This window comes from Megascapheus bottae, chromosome X (genome assembly GCF_031878675.1).
Source record: "Megascapheus bottae isolate mThoBot1 chromosome X, mThoBot2.hap1, whole genome shotgun sequence".
NCBI classification, from domain to species: domain Eukaryota; kingdom Metazoa; phylum Chordata; class Mammalia; order Rodentia; family Geomyidae; genus Megascapheus; species Megascapheus bottae.
The window spans coordinates 96681180-96705564 of NC_143547.1; the positions used below are offsets into that span (position 1 = coordinate 96681180).

General features: G+C 39.0%; 1 protein-coding gene and 1 long non-coding RNA gene across 2 annotated transcripts; both read left to right on the top strand.

The window, feature by feature from the left end:
- Nucleotides 1-19437: 19437 nt before the first annotated feature.
- On the top strand, nt 19438-21342 carry LOC150041627 (uncharacterized). The gene is made up of 3 exons (XR_016533744.1): nt 19438-19598; nt 20758-20831; nt 21277-21342. It is a non-coding gene; the product is annotated as an uncharacterized LOC150041627 (long non-coding RNA).
- Nucleotides 21343-22391: 1049 nt separating this feature from the next.
- Nucleotides 22392-24080, top strand: LOC150041628 (melanoma-associated antigen B2-like). The gene is made up of 3 exons (XM_090326112.1): nt 22392-22461; nt 22534-22727; nt 22862-24080. Exons 2-3 carry the CDS (start codon nt 22599-22601, stop codon nt 23912-23914), a joined length of 1182 nt encoding a protein of 393 aa, XP_090182238.1. The 5' UTR covers nt 22392-22461; nt 22534-22598; the 3' UTR covers nt 23915-24080.
- Nucleotides 24081-24385: the final 305 nt, after the last annotated feature.

Sequence of the window (24385 nt, forward strand, 5' to 3'; positions counted from 1 at the left end):
CCTTTATTACCATGGTTGATGAGCATTTTCTCAAATGCTTTTCTGACATTTTAACCTCTTCTTGTGATAATTCTCTCTTTAGTTCCCTTGCCCATTTAGTGATTGTTTGTTGGGTTTGGGGGGGATTATTTTGTTGAGTTCCCTGTAGATACTGGATATTAAACATTTGTCTGATCTATTATTGGTAAATGTCTTTTCCCAGTTGGTTGGCTGTCTTTCTAATTTAGTAGATATGCTTTTATCTATGCAGAAACTTTACTGCATCTTTAAACGTCTTGTAGAATTCCACAGTGAAACCACCTGGACCTGGGCTCTTTTGGCTTGGCATTTCCCTAACTGCTTCCGCAATTTCATTGTATGAAATTGGTTTGTTCAGTTTGCTTATCTCTTCTTGGTTTGATGTGGGTAGCCTATAGTTACTTAAGAAGTCATCCATTTCTACTAGATTTTCCTGTTTCTTTGAAAATAGGCCCTGGAAGTACTTATTCATAATGGACTGAATTTCTTGAATATAAGTCCTGATTGTTCCCGTGAGGTCTCTAATCTTGTTTATTTGAGTCTCCCCTCTCCTTTTTTTTTTATTAATCTAGCCAAGGGTCTGTCAATTTTGTTGACTCTTTCAAAGAACCAACTTTTTGATTTATTAATTTTATGGATAGTAAAACTTATTTCAATCTCTGATATTTCAGATTTTATTTTGGTTATTTCTGTCTTTCCAGTTGTTTTAGAATTAACTTCTTCTTGCTCCTCTAGGTGCTTCACTTTCTTCTTTAGGCTATTTACATAATCTTCTTCTGCCTTTTTAATATGGGCTCCAAGTGTGATAAATTTGCCCTGTAGAAATGCTTTTGCTGTGTCCCATAAGTTCCTTTGTGATGTGTCTTGATTTTCATTACATTCAAGAAAGTTTTGAATTTCTTCTTTGATTTGTTCTGTAACCCAGGAGTTATTCAGAGATATGTTGTTCAGCTTCCAAGTGTTTGAATGTTTTTTACCCTTTGCTATGTTGTTCAGAACTAGTCTGATTCTACTGTGATCAGATAGAATTCATGGGATTATATCAGTCCTCTTGTATCTGCTTAAGTTTTCTGTATGAACTATTTTGGAGTATGTTCCATGTGCTGCTGAGAAAAATGTAGAAAGTTTTGTCATTAGGTGGAATACTCTGTTTATCTGTTAAGCACAGCTGGGCTATGGTGTCATTTAAGTCAGAGATGTCTTTGCTTATCTTTTGTTGAGTTGACCTGTCATTTGGTGAGAGTGGCATATTGAAGTCTCCCATTATGACTGTGTTTGAGTCTAGTTTGTTCTGTAACTCTATGAGAGTTTGCTTGACAAATTTAGGTGCTCCCTATGGGGGAGTAAATGTTTATAACTATAATATTCTGGTGATGAATTGTCCCCTTTACTAATATGTAGTGGCCACATTTATCTTTATATGCTGATTTTACCAAGAAGTTAATTTTGTCAGATTAAGATTGCTACTCCTGCTTTTTTTCACGGTGCTTTGGAGTGGAAAATTATTTTCCATCCTTTCACTTGGAGTTTGTTTCTGTCTTTGGCAGTGAGGTGCGTCTCTTGGAGCCAGAATATTGATGGGTCTTGTTTCTTAATTCAGTCTGCTGTTCTATGTCTTTTGATTGGATTGTTCAGCACATTCACATTTAGCAAAATCATGGAAAAAGTGGTTAGTGTCCTTTGTCATTATTTATTTTTACTTCTGAGTTTCTTTCTGTCTTTTTCCCCCTTTGTGTTTACTGATTTATAGGTGATAGCTTCTTGCGTTTCTGCAATTTGTTCCTGATTAATATTTTTGTAATGCTGCTTTACTGTGTATATATTCATATAGCTTCCCTTTGGAATGAATTATTTTTGTTTCTCCCTCAAATGTAAAGCTAGTTTTGCTAGATATATCAGTCTGGGTTGTCTGTTGTTGGTCTTCAGTGCATGAATGATATTTTTCAAAACTTTTCTTGCATTTTGGCTTTGCATGGAGAGATCTGCAGTGATTCTAATTTTTTTTCCATTGTTGTATAGCTCTTTGTTTTTTTTGTGGCATTTAAAATCATTTCCTTAGTGTTCAGGTCTAATGTCACTATAATGAGTCAAAACGAATTCCTTCTAGGATTTTGCTTGGAGTTCTGAAGCTTTCAGTAATGTGAGTGAGACTTTCCCTTTTGAGGTTGGGGAAGTTCTCTGCTATGATCTTGGTGAATAAGAATTGCCTTCTGTTAGTTTGAAATTCCTCCATTTCTTCAATTCCTATTATAAGAAGATTAGATTTCTTGGCTGGGTCTGCCAGTTCTTGGACTTCTTTTTGGTGAATTCTGACTGATTTCACCAGACTGATGAATCACTGTTCCAGCTCTTGTGTTTTATCCTAGTCCCAAAGGCTGTGTGCAGCTGCACACCTAGGCCTCAGCTAACGCAACAGGTGGTTTACCAGCCCTATTCCCAGGGGCCATGCCCAGCCAAGGGCCAAAGGTTTGGGGGCTTCTGCATTAGGGTGGAGCTGCACACCTCAGTCTCAGCTAGCCCAAGGTCTAGCTTGCCGGCCCAGTTCCCAGGGGTGGGGCCCAGCAGAGGACCAGGGCTTGGAGAGCGCAGCCATGCCTTTCTTGCTCTCTGAGTGTGAGCCTGGCGCCAGAAGCTCCCAGCAGGAGGGTGCCCCACTTAGTTTAGGTTCAGTCAGATGCTGGCACGCAGACTCATGCACATGCCCACCCGCTGTTGGAAGGGAGGGTCTTAGCGCCCCTAAGTCTCCAGTTTCAGTGGTGTGGGAGAGGAGGGGAGAGGAGGCTTCGGGGCATGTGGGAGCACGAACACCTCCAAACCCATAGTTGCTGTGCTGGGTCTTAGCACCCGCCCACCTGTCAGTCTCCAGTCAATGGCTTGGGGGAGGGGGCTGTTAGGGGAGGGGACAGGATTCTGAATTCCTTAACCCCCCCACTTTCCCGTCTTTCTTGGGTGGGGTGGGAGGGGTCTGGGTTAAGTTCTGTAGCTCACCACCAGCTCTGCATTCCCATTGAGTTTGGGGGACCCCACTGGAGTACTTACTTGTCGGGGTTTGGCTGTGAGCTGCTGCGTGGTGTTGGAGGATCCTTCACCTACCCTGTGGTCTCTGCCGCTGTCTGTGCTGTCCATGCCCGTTCTTTGGGGGTTCTTATGTCTGTATTCCACTGCTTGCTGGAGTTCCGGGCTTCCTGGCCCTGGCGCTGGCCATTGCCGCTTTTGTGCCTGGCCTGTGTGGGGTTCCTGCACCTGGATTCTGCTGCTTGCTGGAGTTCAGGGCTTCACCAGCGGCCGGGGGGGGGGTGTAGGGTGGAATCCTCGCATTATGGATTCTTTGAGAACGTTGCATATACGATTTATCTGGGTTTCTTTTCTGGTTTGTGTACTTCTCTGTTTCTTCTTGAATTTGTAGTTGTTGATTTCTTAAGATATTTGGCTCATGGGATTCCCTGATTCTCTCTTTTTATTGGAGAGAGCTAGGCTGGGTCCTTATTGTTTAGGAGCCATCTTGCTTATCTCCAGTAATGTTGGTTTTTTATCTCTAATGGTGGGAAGAACTTGGAAACCTTCTGTAGAGATGTCAGTCACCATTTTTCTCACTGAGACCTACACATCCCTCACCTCAGTAATAATAGTAGGTTACATCATTTAATTCTGAAAGTTGCAGATTAATGCAATATTTTAGATTAGGATAATTGTTCAATTTATATAGTTATTCTAAAATTTGCTATATTCTTGGAAACATAACCATATTATGCGCTAATTGAACACATTCAAAAAGCCACATATCATTATTATTATTAAGGATTTCATTCATGTTATTATTACAATTTTGTTATAAAAATCAGTAAAATTTTAAGGATACTTAGTCCAAACAGGAGTAAGCATCATTTCACACCTATCATTTCTATTATTACAAATGAACTGGGATCACTTCTGAGTCAGAGATTTGAGAACGACAGTGGTAGCAGAGGTAATGACAATTTAAGCAGATTTTATTTGTGCACAGAAGCATACTCTTTTTTTTTAGTCACAGGGTAACAGGAAATTCTAAGTTGATATTAGTGTTGGGTTTTCATAAATTCTAGTTACATTCTTACATGTTTACACACCTCAGCATCTAATTTAACAGGGGAAGATTTTCAAACAACGTCATCCATCAAATTCATAGTTCTACTAACTGAAATCAAGATTCCTCTCTTGTATATCCCTTGTATGTCCTCATCTGACCTGCGTTTCTTTCCTTCCTTCTTTCCTTCTTTCTTTCTTTCTTTCTTTCTTTCTTTCTTTCTTTCTTTCTTTCTTTCTTTCTCTCTCTCTTGCTCTCTCTCTCTCTCTCTCTCTTTTCTTCTGTCTTTCTTTATTTTTGTCAATTGTGGGGTTTGCACAATGGGCCTTGGTGCTGTCCCTGAGCTCTTCAGCTCAAGGCTAGGTCTCTACCACTTGAGCCATAGCTCCACTTTTGGTTTCCAATTGTTAATTGGAGATAGGAATTTCACAGACTTTTGTGCCCGGGCTGGCTATCAACCATGGTCCTCAGATTTCAGCCTTCTGAGTAGCTAGGATTATAGGAGTGAGGCACCAGTGCCTGGCTTTACCTGCCATTCTTATAAAATAGAATAATAATATCAGGCTGAATTCCGAAAAAAAAAACTCATATGGTTATGGTATCATCAAAAACTACTAATGATAATTTTTATTGTGGCATGATGTTGGTATGCAACAAGAATTTGACTTTATTTCAGAGCCAGTTTTGAGCACTGGGGTAAACAGAATTGTAGCTTTGGTTACTTATCCTTTTATAAGAGCCATAGGGCATTAAGCATATCTCTTAGCTCTCAATTTTTATGACTCATGATTATTCATGAAAATTCTACAGCTGTGGAAGCTGTAAGTGTTCATAACCCTTCTATTTGTCTTAATTATATGTAAGCAAGACAGTACTGTGTCACTCTGGGGTGATACTTGCCTCTTTCTTTTACCTATTCTAGTTCTGTGAAGAGAGGTGAAAATGTTTGGCTATAAATTGTCCTTTAATTCTATTGAGCTCAAATAATTTTCCAACAGAGATGAAGGAGTAAGGCGATATGTATGTCCCCGTGCATGTCTTACTCCTACATCACTATAGTGAAATTCATGCCTTTGAACTTAGAAGGGGGATATTTTGACACTTGTTTTCCTGGGAAAATATTTAATCTACTTTTTTGAGTTAATTTAACTTCATGTTTCAGAAAAGTGCATAAGAAAATGGAAAAGAATTTAAAGATTCAAATCACCACTAGTAAGTCTTAGATTCTTATCAGGAGGCAGAGGTATTTCTGTGAATTTGCCTAAGAAGGTGTTGATTTAATATGTGCAATCGGTCTAAGGTGATCTTAAACTCTAGCATAAGAGCTACTTAAAGAGATATTGGCAGCAGTATCAGTGAAATCTCTAAATGTAATTGATTACTAATCTTCCTCTAGTTCCAATTAAAAGCCACTTCATTGAGACAGCTGTTCTTGATGACTCAAGTTAGATAATTATCCTTCCCTATTGTATACTCATAGAATAATTCTGATTTATTTTTATCCCACATCTCTGTGTTTGTGTTAACAAATAAGATTGCTATTCCAAGGACACTGGGATCTTTGCTATTCACTTCATAGCTCTCACTCTCTCTCCAGTAATCTGCTCAGTATCTGTATAACAAATATTAAATATATATTAATAAATTTTGGTTTATTTTGGTAAGAGAATGCAGTATGAATTAATGATAGATGAGGCTCCACAATAATTCATCTGTTAAATCTATGAGCTTGGTCTATATTTTTAAATTTTATTTTATTGTCAAGATGATGTATACCGGGGTTATACATCTGTTAAATGTATGATCTTGGTCCATTTTTTAAAAATTTATTTTATTGTCAGGATGATGTAACATAATGAGTACATTACTTCTTGAAAATGGTTACCGTTTCCCATGATTTTCTCCTGCTTCTCCCCCAAGCTCCTCCCAAGTTGTAAAGTTCATTTCCAACATATTCTCTTATGAATATTGCTGTTATGCTGGTTCACTCTTTGTCCCTGTCTTGTTTCCCCTTCCCTTTCCTGATTCAAATAAACAAATAAATGTATATGCCATACACCAGGTACCGTAGTCATATACAGCAACAACAGGGGATAAAACATAAGTGAAAAAAGAATGAAGATCATGAAAATGGCAATCTTGCCACGGGCTATCTACAAATTCAATGCAATACCCTTCAATATCCCAATGTCATTCTTTAAAGAAACAGAAGAGGCAATCCAAAATTTCATATGGAATAATAAAAGCCCCCATATAGCAAAAATAATTCTTAGCAGAAAGAACAGCACATGAGGAATATCAATACCAACTTTACACTCTATTATAGAGCTATAGTAACCAAAACAGCTTGGTACTGGCAGAAGAACAGGCATGAGGATCAATGGAATAGAACTGAGGACCCATATATTAAACCAAAGACCTGTGGCTAACTAATCTTTGATAAAGGAGCCAAAAAATAGAATGGAAGAAAGACAGCCTCTTCAACAAGTGGTGCTGGCAGAACTGGTTAAGCACCTGCAGAAAACTAAAGTTGGATCCTTCTTTGTCACCCTGCACCAGGATTAACTGCAAATGGATCTAAGACCTGGAGGTAATAGCAGACACACTGAAAACTTTACAAGAAGGAATAGGGGATACACTAGGACTTCTTGGCACAGGTCAAAACTTTCTTAATAAGGACCAAGAAACACAACAAATCAAAGAAAGTCTGGGTAAGTGTGAGTGCATTAAATTGCAGAGTTTCTGTATGGTAAAGGATATAGCTAGCAAACTAACTAGAAAGCCTACAGAGTAGGAGAAGATCTTCACTAATCATACAACAGGCAAAGGTCTCATATCCAAACTATATCAACAGCTAAAAAAACTGAATCACGACAGACCGGGCCAGCAAGCGACAGAATCCAGACACAGGAACCCACACAGAACCAGCATGGACAGCTCAGGAGGCGGCAGAGACCAGAGGCGAGGCGAGGCGAGGAGAGGCAATCGACCCTCCAGCACTGCGGAACATCTCACAGCCAAACACTGAGGAGTAAGTAGTCCAGCGGGTTCCCCCAAACCCATTGGGAAAGCAGATCTGGTGGCAAGCTACTGAACTTAACCCAGACCCCTCCACCCTGCCCAAGAAAGACTGGCAAGTGCAAGGGGGCAAGGAGTTCAAAATTCTGTCCCTTCCCACAACAGGCCCCTCCCCCAGGTGATTGACTGGAGACTGACAGGCAGGTGGACACCAAGATCCAGCACTCCACCAAAGGGGGTGGAGGTGTCCCTGCTCCCACACACCCAACAGCCTCCTCTCCCAGGCCACTGAAACTGGACACTGAGGGGCGCTGAGACCCTGCCTTCCAACAGCGGGTGGGGGTGCACGGGAGTCTGGGAGCCAGCATCTGTCTCACCCAAACGTAATCGAGGTGTTAGACTGCTGGGAGTCTCCAGCAAGACAGCACCAAGGGCCCCCCCCCCACAGAGTCACAGACAAACTCTTGTCCAAAGGGGCAGAAACACAGCTGAGAACTGAAGGGCAGACCAGAAGGGGCCAAGCTTGCCCTCTGAGAGTCAGAAAGGCGTGGTTCTGCCCTCGGAGCCCACGTGCTTGGCTGGGCCTCACTCCCAGGAACGGGGTGGAAACCAGTCTGCCTGGTCTAACTGAGAGCTCCCTGAAATTCCCAAATCCCAGGCCCTTGGCTGGGCCCCGCCCCTGGGAATAGGCTAGGAAAACAGCTGGGGCTACTGGAGACTGAAGCCTGCAGGTCCATCCCACGGCCCGCTGTGGGGCTACTGGTTGGGCTGAGAACTAGCCGTGCATCAGCACACAGTCTCTGGGAATAGGCTGAACACTGGTAAAAGTTGCAAACTCTGAACTAGTCAACAGCGGAACCAGTTTGGCTGAGAACCACAGGTATACACAGATTCCCAGAACCACCAGTACCAAACCAAGTAAAGACCGCCACCTACTGACCACACAGCAAACCTACAACAACAGTCCTCAATGCCATGCTCTGAAGTCAAATAACTACCAACCAAGAATACTGTACCCAGCTAAGCTCTCATTCATAACTGAGGGAACAATAAAAACATTCCATTCCAAGGAAAAGCTTCAACATTATGTAGAAACAAAACCAACACTACAGAAAATTCTCAAAGATGTTCTACATATAGAAAACCAACAAAAATATAATACAGAGAAAGACATGGCACCTAAAACTCATAACATCTAAGTACAACAAAAACTATCAAGACACAGGCCCTAATGAAACCTTGTAAAAATGGCAGGAACTAATAAATATTTCTCAATCCTGACTCTCAATATCAATGGACTTAACTCTCCAATTAAACGACATAGTTTACCTAGTTGGATCAAAAAACAAGATCCATTGTTCTGCTGTCTTCAAGAGACACATCTTACCCAAAAAAGCAAATACTGTACCCAGCTAAGCTTTCATACATAACTGAAGGCACAACTAAAAACTTCCGTTCCAAGGAAAAGTTGCAACAGTACGTAGCAACCAAACCAGCATTACATAAAATTCTCAAAGATGTTCTACACAATGAAAACCAACACAAACGTAATACTGACAAAGAAATAGCACTTAAACTCATACCATCTTAGTACCACAAGAACTGTCAACATAAAGGCCCTAATGAAAGCTTTTAAAAATGGAAGGAACTAGTAAATATTTTTGAATGCTTACCCTTGATATCAATGGACTTAACTCTACAGTTAAATGGCATAGACCGTCTAGTGGGATCAAAAAGAAAGATGCATCATTCTGCTGCCTTCAAGAGACACATCTAGCTCAAAAAAACAAACATTTTTTGAAAGTGAGAGGTTGGAATAAAGTATATCAAGCTAACGGCCCCCATAAACAGGCTGGAGTTGCCATCCTCCTATAGATAAAATAGACTTCAAACTAAAATTTGTGAGAAAAGACAAAGAAGGTTATTACATATTAATAAAGGGGTCTCTCTTCCAGGAGGACATAATGATCCTAAACATCTACAAACCTAATCTGGGAGCACCGAACTTCATCAAGCAAACTTTACATTCACTGAAACCTTACATAGATCAATCACTGTGATTTTTGGTGACTTTAACACACCACTCTCACCTATGGACAGATCAACCAGGCAAAAACTCAACAGAGAAATCTTAGAATTGAACAACTGTATAGACCAACTAGATCTAACAGACATATGCAGATTATTCTTCCCAGCAACAACACAATAAACATTTTTTTCAGCAGAACACAGAACATTTTCTAAAATAGACCACATTTTTGGGCATAAAACAAACCTATGCAGATTCACTAACACTGAAATTATTCCCTGCATTCTCTCAGACTACAAGGTTATCAAAGTGGAACTGAACACAAACCTCCACCAAGGAAAACCCTGTAACTCATGGAGATTGAACAACACATTGTTGAATCACCAATGGGTCATCGAGGATATCAGAACAAAAATTCAACAGTTTATGAATTTTAACAAAAAGGAGAACACAAAATACCAGCTCCTTTGGGACAGAGCAAAGGCAGTACTCAGAGGAAAATTTATAGCACTGAGTGCCTACAACAACAAATTTGAAAAATCACAAACCAACAACTTAGTATGTTACCTTAAGCACCTGGAAAAAGAGCAACAAACCAACCCTAATCCCAGTAGAAGGAAGCAAATTATTAAAATCAAAGCAGAATTAAATGAATTGGAGTCCAAAAAATATAGAAAGAAACAACAAAGCAAGAAGTTGGTTCCTTGAAAAAATTAACAAAATTGAAAGACCCTTAGCAAATCTTACCAAAAAAAGAAGTGAGCATACAGAAATAAACAAAATCACAGGCAAGAATGGTAATATCACGTTAGAAATTACCAGAGCATCATGAGGGAATACCTGCAGAAAACTAAAGTTGGATCCTTCTTTGTCACCCTGCACTAGGATTAACTCCAAATGGATCAGAGACCTCGAAGTAAAAAGAAATACACTGAAAACTTTACAAGAAGGAATTGGAGATACTCTAGGTTACCTCGGCACAGGTCGAAACTTTCTTAATAAGGACAAAGAAACACAACAAATCAGAGAAAGGCTGGATAAGTGGGACTACATTAAACTGCACAGCTTCTATATGGCAAAGGACATAGCTAGCAAAGTAACTAGAAAGCCTACAGAGTTGGAGAAGATCTTCACTAACCATACAACAGACAAAGGCCTCATATCTAAAATATATCAACCACTCAAAAAATTGAATCACCCCAAAAATAATCTTCAAAGAAACAATCATCCATTAAAAGATGGATCAAAGACTCAAAGAGAGACTTCTCTGAAGAAGAAATAAGAATGGCCTATAGACGCATGAAGAAATGCTCAACATCTCTGGCCATAAAAGAAATGCAAATCAAAACAACTCTAAGATTCCACCTCACTCCAGTTAGAATGGCCAAGATCAAGAAATCTAATAACAACAGATGCTGGAGGGGATGTGGACAGCAGGGATCATTACTACACTGTTGGTGAGAGTGCAAACTTGTGCAACCACTATGGAAAGCAATATGGCAGTTCCTCAAAAAACTGAATATAGAAATCCCCTATGACCTAGCAATTCCACTACTTGGCATTTACCCAATCGTCCAGAAACAAGGACATACTAAATCCACTGGCACAGCGATGTTCATTGCAGCACTATTTACCACAGCAAAGATATGGAACCAAACAGGATGTCCCTCAGTTGATGAGTGGATCAACAAGATGTGGTGTTTATACACAATGGAATTTTATGCTGATGTAAGAAAAAAACGATATTGCCCCATTTGTAAGGAAATGGAAAGACTTAGAAAAAATCATATTAAGTGAAGTAAACCAGACTCAAAGGACCATAGGCTCAATGGTTTCCCTCATCTGATATAATCACTAGAAACCTTGGGCTCTCCTAGCAGAGACTCACAATAGAACAAAATCTAAATAAATAAGGCTCAATGTAAGGACCTCCAGTATAAAGAAACAAAAGCTGTATGATGAGTGATTGTTGTCCTTAATGTACTATGTTATCTCTCATCTCTTTTACTGTCCCTTGATTATCTCATATTTTGAAATATTTCCCCTTGTTATCTGATATATTTTATATATGCTTCAGTTGTTATTTGAAATAGGAGAGGGTAGGGGGGAAATCAAGTTGTGTTGTGGGGGGAGGGAAATGGGGACCATGACATGAGAAAGGGTATCAATATTTGTGAAGTAATGTACCTTCTATCTGGTGAATATAATGTAACCCTTCTATTAATTACAATAAAAAAATATATGAAAAAAACTGTATCACTCCCAAACCAATCTCTGAAGAAACAACCACCCCATAAAAAGATCGGCCAAAGACTTAAAGAGTCTTCTATGCAGTAGAAAAAGAATGGCCTATAGACACATGAAAAAATGCTTGACATCTCTGGCCATAAAAGAAATGCAAATCAAAACAACTCTCAGATTCCACCTCATTCCAGTTAGAGCAGATCCTAGATACATAAGGCCATATAGTATGACACTAAATGAAAGGACCTACAGCATGTAGAAACAAAAGCCATACAATGAGTGATTGTTGTCCTTAATGTACTATGTTATCTCTCATCTCTTTTCCTATCCCTTGGTTATCTCATATGGTTACAGTATTTTATCTTGTTATCTGATATATTATATATATATATATTTATATTTATGTTTGTTTCGTTATTTGAAATTGGATAGGGAAGGGAGGAAAAAAAGATGAGGGGCAGGGGTGTGGGGAAGGAAAAGGGGACGAAGACATGAGAAAGGTTATTAATGTTTGTGAAGTAATGCACCTTCTATCTGGTGAATATAATGTAATCCTTCTATTAATTACAATAAAAAGATATGAAAAAATACAAAAAAAGAATAAAGAAATAACTTCACTTAGTTTGTTTACAAAAATTGACAACAACCACAAAGATAAACCCATTGTTTCCCTGTTCCAGGGTTCATATTTCTTATCCTCATCCCGTACAACCAAATACACATAGATTTTGAGCTAGGAAAATCCTAGATGCATACTAATTACAAAGGTGGGAAACCTTGGAGCCTATGTTTCTTTGTGTCTGGCTTACTTCACTTAATATGATTTTTCCAAAGTTTTTTCATTTTTTTACAAATGGGGATAGGTTCCATATATTAGCTATGGTAAATAATGCTACAATGAACATGGTTGTGTTAGTAGCTTTAGTATGTTGTTGTTTATGGAAATGTGAGAAAATGCCCAGAAGTGTGCTTGCTAGCTCATAGCTGAGCTGTATATTTAGTCTTTGAGGAACTCTATACTGTTTCCCAGAGAGGTTGAACAAGTTTACACTCCCACCAACAGTGTAGCTGTGTTCTTCTCTAGCCACATCCCTGCCAGCATCTTGTTTTAGGTTGCTTGATAATGGCCATTCTAACTGAGGTAAAGTGGAATGTCAAAGTCATTTTGATTTGCATTTCTTTTATGGCCAAGACATTGAGCATTTTTTCATGTGTCTATTAGCCATTCTTATTTCCTCTTCAGAGAATTTTCTCTTTAAGACTTTAGCCTACCTTTTAATGGGATGGTTGTTTCTTTGAGGATTTGTTTTTGAGAGAGTATTTTTTGCTAGTCCTGGGCTTGAGCTCAGAGACTGAGCACACTACTACTAGGCCAAACTCCTGGCCCTTGGGAAAATTTTTGAACTGTAGGTGTACTTTAGTTATAATGCCCTTTTCTGTTGTATGGCTAGTGTGAAGATCTTCTCCTACTGTGTGGGCTTTCTATTTATCTCAATAGCTATGTCCTTTGCCATACAGAAGCTTTGTAATTTAATGCAGTCCCATTTGTCCAAACTTTCTTTGATTTGCTGAGCCTTTATAGAGGTACTTTCAACCTGTGCCAAAGAGACCTGGTGTACCCCTTTCCTTATTGTAAAAATTTCAGGGTATCTGCTTTTACCTCAAGGTCTCTGATCCATTTGGAATTGATTCTGATGCATGTGACATATAAAGATCCAACTTTAATTTTCTACCGGTGCTTAACCAATTCTGCCAGCATCATTTGTTGAAGAGGCTGTCTTTCTTCCACGCTATCATTTTGACTCCATTATCGAAGATTAGTTAGCCATAGTTTGGTGGGTTGATTTCTGGGTCTTCATTTCTATTCCATTGGTCCTTAGTCCTGTTCTTGTGCCCAGTACCAAGCTGTTTTAATTGCTATAGCTCTGTAATAGTGTCTGATGTTTGGTATTGATATTACTCCAGTGCTGTTTTCTCTGCTAAGGGCTTTTTTTTTTGCTATACAGGGTCTTTCATTATTCTATATAAATTTTGGACTATTTCCTCTACTTCATTAAAGAATGATGTGGGCATATTGATGAGGGGTATTGCACTGAATTTGTGGATAATCGTTGATAATATAGCCATTTTCACAATGTTAATCCTCTCAATCCAGGAGCATGTTGAATCACCAGTGGGTCATTGATGAGATCAGAATAGAAATTCAACAGTTTATGGTATTTAAGCAAAGGGAGCATATGAAATATCTGGTTCTTTGGGACACAACAAAGACAGTACTCAGAGGAAAATTTATAGCATTGAGTGCCTACATCAACAAATTGGAGGAATCTCAAACCAACAATTTGATGATGCAACTTAAAGTTAAATCAGAATTAAATGAGTCCAAAAAACAAAGAAAATTTAACAAACTAGTTGATTCTTTGCAAAAACTAGCAAAATTGTTAGACCCTTAGGAAACCTTATAAAAATAAAAAGAAGAGCACACACCAAAATAAACAAGATCAGAATGGAAATATCTTGAATTCTCAAACTTGCTGAGCAGCTTTAATTTTCACTGACTTTTTTAAGGTCATGGAATTTAAGTGGATGGTAAGGACTTGGGTGGTAATGTTATGTATGTACTAGGAGATATAGAATTTGGCATATTTCATTTCCAAGGGAGACTACATTTTTCTCATGCCTCCAATTAAACCACACTATCATCAGTGTTTGGCAAACTAGACTGAATGGAGAGATTTTAGTGAATTTGTTAAAGCTCGTTACTCCAGAAAGATATTTATAATGAACAATTAAATACCGAGATGAATCTAAAGCTTCTTTACATTTTGCAAACCAGGCAAGACTTCATGGGTTTACTCTCTGACATTCTTGGATATGATCTATTTGAATAGAATAAAGATGAAACAGATTTTTTTTCATGTGTTTTGACCCTGAGCCATTTATATGAGAGAAGTGCTTAAAAACATGAATTTTTTGGTCTAACAAATGCACTTTTGAAATGGCATGAAGCATACTGTTTAGAACTGCAAATATCACTGACATTTCTAAAGTGCAAACAATGTTTAATAGCATGCCAGCAATTTTATTGCCTCTGCATTAATATTGGTATTGCTTAGTAGTTTAGAGAACTTAAGGGTTAAATAAATGAAGAGAAAATTCACTCTGATTTATGTAAGTAGAAGTAGGAATAATAATTGAGAGGACTTATATAAGGTCATATAGTATGACACTGAGTGAAAGGACCTCCAGGATATAGAAACAAAAGCCATATAATGAATGATTGTTTACCTTAATGAATTATGTTATCTCTCACCTCTTTTGCTGTTCCTTCGTTATCTCATATTGTTAAAGTATTTCACCTTGTTTTCTGATATATTGCGTATATGTGTATTTGGTTATTTGAAATCGGATAGGGAAGGGGGGAAAACAAGATGAGGGGTGGGGATGGGGGGAGGGAAATGGGGACCAAGACATGAGAAAGGGTATCAATTTTTGTGAAGTAATGCACCTTCTATCTGGTAAATGTAATGTAACCCTTCTATTAATTACAATAAAATATATAGAAAAAATAATTGAGAGGACTATGAAGCTCTTTTAATGCTTCAATAAATGTACCAAATATCTATGGCAGCCTGCTGCTCTCTAAACCCAGATTGTTACTGTGTAGGTAGATATCAATCTTCACTACTTTCTGAATCTGTGATCATGATCCATCTGTTCAGCTATATTTATTAATGTATTTTTCTTTTGACAAATATTTCAAAAATATTCATCTTCAAATGGTGTCATGTACCTGGTGGGTTATATTTGTCAGGCAAAATAATAGTATAGCAGACTTTAACTGAGGAAAAAATAAAATATACCAAACAAAACTTATATATCTTTAGGGCTGCTTTGGGAAGAAACTGTGATGCTCTTGTCACATTAGTTAGAAGGGATGATAATTATGAAAGATGGCCATAGCTACTTTCAGAATAGTGGGATGTTTAATGAATATTTCTGAAGTATCCATTCTAGTGTTAAGGTTGCTTTCCATAAAACCATAGAAAATCAACTGGGAAAGGTATTAATTACTTGCAACTGGCAGTAGAGTGAGATGAAATATCCAGTGGTTATTACTCTGTTCATTAAGAGAAGAATTTGATGATTCCTTAAAGTTGGAAGAAGTACTTTAAAACTATGGACAGATTTTTTACTTGAAAGATATGATACACTATCATCCACTAGTCCCCTCCCCCACTTTTCATTGTGCAATTTCTCCATAATTTGGGTTTTCCACAGATTCTTCTTATATTTATGTATATTTTCAGAGGAAAGAATACTGGAAAACAATTTTTACTATGAAAGTGAGATGAGTATATCCTTAAGGCTGGATTTCCAAGAGAGGAGTTTTTGGCATTATTGTTCATTTAAGAAGGCACAGAACATAAGACCTAGCATGAGACAGATGGAAAGATGAATGCAGGTCAAATTCATCACTATAATAACAACTTCTTTCACTGGATAGCGAATCCAATCCTGAACTAAGTTTGCATTCGTGATCAAATCATTTTTAAAGGTGTTACCTGCTAGTATCATTATTGTAGGAGTTCGATTTCAACATGTTTTAAGAAGAGGTACTCAAACCAAAGTACTGGGAATAAGGAATTCTAATGACTGACATATTCACACAATCAAACTCATATTTCTTCCTTTTATTTTGGATATACTACATGCTACTATTTACTAGAATTTTCATATACATTTCACTCTTTTTTGATCTCATATTTCATAATTATTCTTTGTAACTTCTTACATCTCAAATCTTTTTCTGAGATAATTTTTCTTAAGCATACTGTACCTTTTGAGTGCCACATTTGCAAAGTTGCATATTACATGCACATATGTACCTATCAGCTTACTACATGCTTTTTTCTAGTACATGTCTTTTTGTGAAGTTTATACAAAAGGGACTGGATAGCTGGGCACCAGTGGCTCAAGTCTGTAATCCTAGCTACATTTGATGGTCATGGTTTAATGCCAGCCCGGACAGAAAAGTCTGTGAGTCTTTTATGTCCAATTAGCCACCAGAAAACTGGAAACAGTGCTGTGGTTCAAATGGTAACATGCTAGCTTTGAGAAAAAGCTAAAGAATAGTACCTAGGCCCTGAGTTTAAGCCTCATGACCATAAAATAAGAAAAAGGGACTGGGGAGAAACTTTGAGTCATAGAGTGCCTGCTTACAAATAGAAGGCACTGAGTTCAAATCCTATTACAAGGAGAATGTATGCTATTATGTTTTTAAAAGTATGCTATTATTAATTGTTTTATTCAATAAACATTTGTATGGCATGCTTATTCTATACTGAATGTAGGTTTACTTGCTAGCCAAACAATTATGAGTGATAATCAGTGGTTACATTCCTCATGGAGCTTTAGCTTTTATAGAGGAGGCATATAACTGTTAAAATCATTACTTAAATATCTGAGTTACATTTACAAAAAAGAATAGCAAAAGGCTTAATCTAAATTGAAGTAAAGGAACAGATATAATTACAGAAGACCTCTTTTTTTGAGGAAAAAGTTTTAATTTCAACTTAAAAATGATGTAGGTGATCGTTAGGTTAGAGTTTTCTACACAGAGAGAACTCTATTATTAAAGATGCATTAATATATTTGTCAGTGCTTACACTGATGTTTGGTACATGTAGGTTAAGGAATGCATTTTCTGGTGGTTATTTGATTTATTCATAAAGAAAAGTGACTGACTTTTCTGACTAATTTTGGTTTTGTATAACCTATATCAGATATAAATATAACTATTTCTGTTTCATTTTGGGTCCCATTTGCTTGTGCAGATATATTTCCATCTTTTCACTATAAGCTAGGGTTTATTTTTGTTAGTAAGACACCTGATTTCTTATAAGCAGCAAGTGGTGGGTGTTGTTTTTATTCTAATTTACTATTTTTTTGTCTTTTGAATGGAGAATTGATATAATTTAGATATATTGTTAATATAAAATATATGTCATAATTCATACCATCTTGTTGCTTTGGTTGATTTTTATTGTTTACTGCTTTTAATTTGAGTATCTACTCTTCAATTGGGATGTGTTTTCTCCCTAATTTTAATGATCATGCCATTTTTCTTTCCTGTGTATAGGATTCTTTTGAATATCACCTGTAGTGCTGATTTAGTGGTCATAAATTGTTATGGTTTTATTTGTCCTTCAGTTATTAACAACTTTTGGGTAGAATATAATAGGTTGACAATTGTTTACTTTCAGTACTTCAAATAAACTATTCAATTTACTCCTTGCTTTTAATGATTCTGTTAAGAAATCTGCTGTTATTTTAATAGAGTTTTCATTATGAATAGCTTGGTACTATCTTACAGCTCTCACTGTCTTTTTTTCTTACCTAATACTATTTTATCTCTAATGTGGCTTCATGTGGTTCCTTCATGTGGTCTGGTCTTTTGGGTGTCTTAAAAGCTCTCTGTATGTTAGTGGTTGCTTCTTGATGAGATTTGGTAAATTTTCCCGTATTATTTTATTTAATCTTTTCTGTCCCTTAGCTTATACATCATGTCCATCTTCTATGCCCATCATTCTTAAGTTTACTCTCTTAGTAGTTGCCCAGAGGTTTTCATGTTTTACTCATGCTTTTTTCCCCCCTATTTCATTTGAATCAGTTGGATCTACTCTATTAAAGAGACTACATAGGATTCAAAATTTGTTTGTAAATTGAGCTTGATTTTATTTTGCAAAATTATAGTTTGGGTTTTCATCCTGGGATCAATAATTTTGTTGAATATTGTAATCAGCTACTATCTTTTGGGGTGGGAGCTTAGTTTTATTTATTTTCTTTTGCCCAAGTGAAGGAGCTCCCTCTCTTGCATTAAGGTGCCAGGAAGCCAGTTGGGGCCTTAAAAAAATCTCCATTTTCGGGGCTGGAAGTTTGGCTTACCAGTAGAGTGCTTGCCTACCATGCATGAAGATTCTGGTTCGATTCCTCGGTACCACATCCATAGAAATAAAGCCAAACATGGTCCGGAGGCTGAAGTGGTAGAGCTCTATCCTTGAGGAAAAGCACAAGAAGAGTGCTCAGTCCGTGAGTTCAAGGCCAGGACTGGCACAAAATGTCCATTTTTTACTCTGATGTTCTTCCTGATGCCTTCTCTGAAGGTCAGCTACCAGGTATGAGAGAATGTGTAGGGCTTAAAGATTAACGTAATATGCGGCAACCTTCTGGGTGATGGGAAGTACAGACGTGCACATTTAAGAGGTTTGATTTATTCCTGTATGAAGTGAAAAAGGGATTATGCCTGTGATCTCAATGGTGTGTCCAGCTATAATAACTAACTGTGCTAAAGAGTTTTAGTAATTGCATACTGCTTCGTTTTTGAAAGTTTATTCAATTTCCTTGCACATCTCCATACCGTTCCTTTTTCGGGAAGGCCATTTTGTAAATCGTATATATTTATTTGTTTGTATTTTAATTTAATATGTGCTATACATCGGTATGGTTACATAAGTAAGGTCATGAGTATTTCTTTGTAAAGAGTTTTACTCTCACTGTACTTTTCTTTTGTTTTCCCTCCTACATTCCTCCCCCCAAACTGCAGAATTCATTTCCAAATAGTGTCTAGTGAGTATCAGTTTTGTATTAGTTCAGGTTTTGTCCCACCTATTCTGATTTCTCTGTACCATAAATCAGATCAATTTATATAAAAGACAAAGGGTATCAAAATCAAATTCAGTGATTACACTTATAACATGTCCTTCCTGTATTCAAGACTTCATGGTTCCATTGGTGAGTGTTGCGGCTGAGGGAGACATGGGGTTGTGGGGCAGCAGCTTAGCCGGTGGCAGAAGGCGGGAAGAACGGAGCACTTCTCCCTCACAGACACCGGGACTACGATCCTCTACGTGGTCGCTCTAGATCCCCGGATGTAATGTTCACAGAGAACAATATACTGCGATCTGAGGGGCGGGGCTTCATTTGATTGGACACTGAGTGTCGAGTCCAGCCAATCAGGAAGGAGAGAACCTGAGCGCTCGAACAAAGTCCTGCCCTCCTCAGGCTGGAGCGGCGCCATTGCTGCAGGCTCAGGTGGGCGTGTGAGGGAGAATAGACAATCTGTGGCTGAGCTTGCTGGACTCAGCAGCGTGAAGCCGACGGGTGGATTCCGAGACCCGGGCAATCATCCACGGGAGGGCCGTGCTCCTCGTCCCTGCTGAATTGGTGAGCTTGGGAAGACGGGGAGGTGGAGGGAGCACTGGGCTGGTCTTCCTTCTTGCAGAAGCGAGGCTGAACACCTCACGCCCTAGTGAAGCCTCTTCCTGTCCTCCATGAGAACAGTGCATGAGAACAGCTCCATGAGGTGCTGCCTAGTGACTTCCCCGACCATGGAGGCAAGGAGAGCAGCTTCTTGCAGTTCACAGACACTCGGGGGCGGGCGGGGGCACCTAACCCTCGACGCCGCCGTCCTTGCCCTGTGACCACGACCAGCCGCGGCGAGGTGTGCGCAGGGTCCGAGTGCCCCTCGGCACGGCCACAGACAGGCTGCAGAGGTGATCGCAGAGGGGCCTTGGTGATCCGAGGGAGACGAGGCCTCCTAGGAGGGCTGCGTGCCACCAGGAAGGCAGTGCCCCGAGCCTCGGGCCTGGGAGCTTTAACACTAGGATCCTGACTGCAGGAAGTGGGTGTTTTCCACGGAGCAGGAGCACGCCCTTCCACATTCTCCCTATTCTAGGGGCTGCCATGCTGCCGTGAGGCACTCATTGGACCTCCAACTTTGGAAGCTGAGCAAAGGGAAACTTTTCTTACTGTGTTCTTTCCCTGCTAGGAATTCAGTTGAGAACAATTATCAACACTCAACCGACTCATGTATTGAAATGGGGGCTTGAAAGCTTTTTGGAAACCTACTTAGTATTTTAAAAGTTAAACGTCTTCTATCCCTTGAGTATAAACACCATTTACATATACAAACGTGCATATAATTCTGTGGACATACATGCACATACATATCCATATACACATATGTGATTATATAGACACATGTTTGTCTATATCCATACACAGATACCTCACCCTTCTTTGCTGTTTCTCTTTGGTGGAAAGGAAGACTCCTAGGGGTTCTTGCTATTCCCTGTTCTCAGTCCTGGGAGAAAGGAGGGTGGTGTAGCCAAGTGGAAAGAACCCTCACTTCTACACAGCCTCTTTTAGGTGTCCTAATGTTGGGCGTTTGTGTTGGGCAGGAAATGTTCTAGTCACTGCATATTGGGACAGACATTGTTAACAGATAAAATATACATGTTGATTTGAAGTAGAGTGTATCCCTTAGCCATGGGCAAAAATAACCTAATCTAATGCTCTTTTCTTTCTATTTGAATTATCCCAGCAAATTGAAAGAAAGCGGTGTTCTTGGTTTGCAACACCATCAGAGACAGTATTTTCACATGTGTCGAGGTAAAGGTAAGGAGCGAAAGATGCAGTATCAACATCAGTCACCCAGTATACAGTGGGTCCCTTAAACACATCTTATTTCTGACCTTCAGTATGGGAGCATCTGGTTGAAAATATGCGAAGGTAACTTTCCTACTTCATCTTGGAATTAGTGGGAGTGAGTTGGTCCCTTAAATACATCTTACTTCTGACTTTCAGTATGGGAGCATTTGGTTGAAAATATCCAAAGGTAACTTTCCAACTTCATCTTAAAATTAGTGGGAGTGTGTCTGGGTGGTGACTTTTTGATCTGAAGTTAGAAATGCAGAACATCAGGGAAGACAGGACCCTGTCTTCACTAAAGTATGTTTAGAGCTGACTGAGCATAGAGTCCCAGATGAACTGATGGGCCCATGCTCTGGGTAGAAATGAATGTGGTACATCAATTAATCTTTTTCTTTCTGACTTGTTTAAGGAATAACAGAGCCTTGTCCTGAGTCTATGGGTGCAGTACAGTAAGGATTTCAAAGCTTCATCAGTTATTAGGGTAATGTTTGTTTTTAGTACCAAAGTATCCTTCACCCGTAAAAGAAGGGATCTCAGAAATAAAGCTATTTCCTGTCCTCAACAAAAAGAGAACCTAGGTCTGGTTCATTGAAATTTTCTCTAATGTGTTTTGTTATGGATCAGAGATGTGGAATTTTCTTTTTATAGCACAATATCAGGTCACCAAGGCATTTTATGGGTTGTGAGATACTAAAGATAAATACAAGAAAATCTGTACTATAGTGTAATCAGACCCCATCCTTTCCTGCTAACTTTGGAAGGTTCAGGGCCAGTTAATCATATATTGTGCCTTCTCACATATGCATATATTCCTAGGGAAGAGCACTTTGGTGTGAGGGATAGCCAGCGTGAGGAGGACTGTATCAGTTCAACAGAGGATTCATGTTGGACCGTGTGTAGGGAGTTACAGTAAGGAATATGAGGGAAGACCGAGTTTAGGATCCCTATTTCTATGACTGATGGTATATCCAGCTCAACCTTGTCCATGCTGCTGATCTTGGAGATCTTGTGTAATATATTTTTGAAATATGTTACATGATCATTCGTTTTTTGTGGTCTCAACAGTAATGAGGGCTGGTTTTCAGGATGCTCAGCAAGGCCAGCTCAGGGAGAAGGCTCTGTCCCTTTATGTGCCGGTGTGAGAAAGTGACATTTAATCTAGAACAGATGGGATCCCTACAGTTTTTATCAATATCTTAATTTTCCCCAGTAAGTCATTGACTGAATCTGTGGAGATGTTGGTTCCTTACTGCATTAATTTGCACTATTCCCCAAATCTAGCTGATAGGTTGACTCCAGACCTTGGTAAACATGGAGGGAACTATTTGCCCTATCTCACAGTCTGGCTGCATCTGTTATTTTAGACAGGCCTAGGATTGTGCGTGTACTCTTCAGTTTAGGAGATGTCTCTTCATTCTCATTAGAACTAGACGTAAAAGCATTGCCTGTGTCTCACACCATGATTTCTGTTGTAGGCTCAAATCTTGGCACTGTACCCTGAGGTGCTTTCTCTTGTGTTTTGTAGTTCCCTGGAGGACAGGACAACTAGAAATTCAGCAAAGCTTTGAGGCTGCAGAATATCCCACAAATACCTGTAAGTGGGGTTCGTCATACTTGTTATGGGTGAGGTCTTCAGCTGAGGCCACTCACTCTCTCCGTCCGACAGGTCTGTGGGATCTCCTCACTACATTTTGTTGAAACTACTGCCTGCCACCTCCAGTAAGCCTCTTCATGTCTCAGACTCCAGTATATCCCATACTAGAACTCGAGGAAGCCTCTGAAGTTCTAATTGATATGGAATATTGTTCGATTGTGAAGGATAAGAAGCCGGAGGAAAAGATAGAGGCTGAGGAAATGGAGGTACATGAGGGAAAAAATAAGAGTGCTGCCATCCATATCCCTTGACCCTTTCCATGTATATCACTGATCCTCTTCTTACTCCCCCTTCCTTTGTTTCCTCCTTTTTCTCATTGATTGATGACACCATGCAAAAGGAGGTAGAAGAGATAGAGGAACAGGAGAAAGAGGAGGAGGAACAAGAAGAAGAGGAGGATGAGGAAGAGCAGAAGGATGAAGAAGAAGAGGAGGGGGAAGAGGAAGAGAAATATGAGGAGCAGGAAGAAATGGAGGAGGAAACCAGGGAGGGGCCAACTTCCAGTATTCTTTCTTGGTCCAACAATGATCACTGCAATAGCCTGTCTTGCACCTTGTGGAGCAACATATATGGATTGAATGTTCCAGAAGATGACAGTCTGCTCATCTTTCCACCTCCAGTAGAGAGTGAAGACCTGGTCCCTGAGCCTCTTGGGGATCAGATCACTGAATTGTTGCACACCCTGATCTTCAAGCATGGAGTTAAGGAGCCCATCACCAAAGAGGAAATGGTTGAGGTAGTCACTAAGGAATATGAAGAGCTTCTCCCTGTCATCTTGGAGAAAGCATCTTCATGCCTGGAGGTGATTTTTGGCATTGATGTAAAGGAAATGGACAGTAACACCTATATTCTTGTCAACTCACTGGGCCTTACCTTTGAAGATAAGTTGAATGATGAACAGACGATGCCTAGAAATGGGCTCCTGATCATGCTTCTTGGTGTTATATTCTTAGAAGAGAATTGTGCTCCTGAAGAGAAAGTCTGGGCATTTCTGAATATGGTTGGAGTGCATGCTGGGCAGGAGCACTTTATCTATGGGGAGCCCAAAAAGTTCATCACCATCGACTTGGTGCAGGAAAACTATGTGGAGTATCGTCAGGTGCTCTATAGTGATCCTCCAAGCTATGAGTTCCTGTGGGGACCAAGAGCCCTGGCTGAAACCTCCAAGATGAAGGTCCTAGAATTTATGGCCAAGGTCAAAGGGACTGATGTATTTTCCTTCTCTGACTGGTATGAAGAGGCATTAAGAGATGATGATAATGACAGTCTCGAAAATGATCATGCAGATGGTAATAATCCCCTTTTAGTCACAGACCATTTGGAACCTACTGGGTCTTATGAAGAAACTGAGTTCGAACTTCCTCCTTCTGATTTTGAAGTGGGCAGTTCATAGTTCATATTTTTAGTAAGGGAAGGGTCCAGTTCAGGCTTTAATGAACACACTGTAAGACAATACTGTGTTCATCTTTTCCATAGTGATTACATCTTTTTCCATTTCAAATGCCAAAACATTACATAAAAATACTAGGTTTATTATCTGTTTTTATGTCTGACATTGTTCACGCATTTATTGATGTTTATCAAGTTATAAGAAAATATGAATCTATCCTATTCAATGCTTAATTTTTGCATTCTTGTAACACTTTTACCATATTCTGTACAATTTATATGATGTGCTTTAATGTTCTTGGCTTATTCAATTCATTGGATCTATTTGGAGGTGTTTGTTCATTTATCATATCCCATTTGTGTCTTTGTCACTGTTTTCCTTAAGTTGGTTGCATATGTTTTAACTTCATGAATTTCAGATTTAAACTTGTTTACTATTATTTCCATAAGATTGAAAAACATGACATTTTATAAA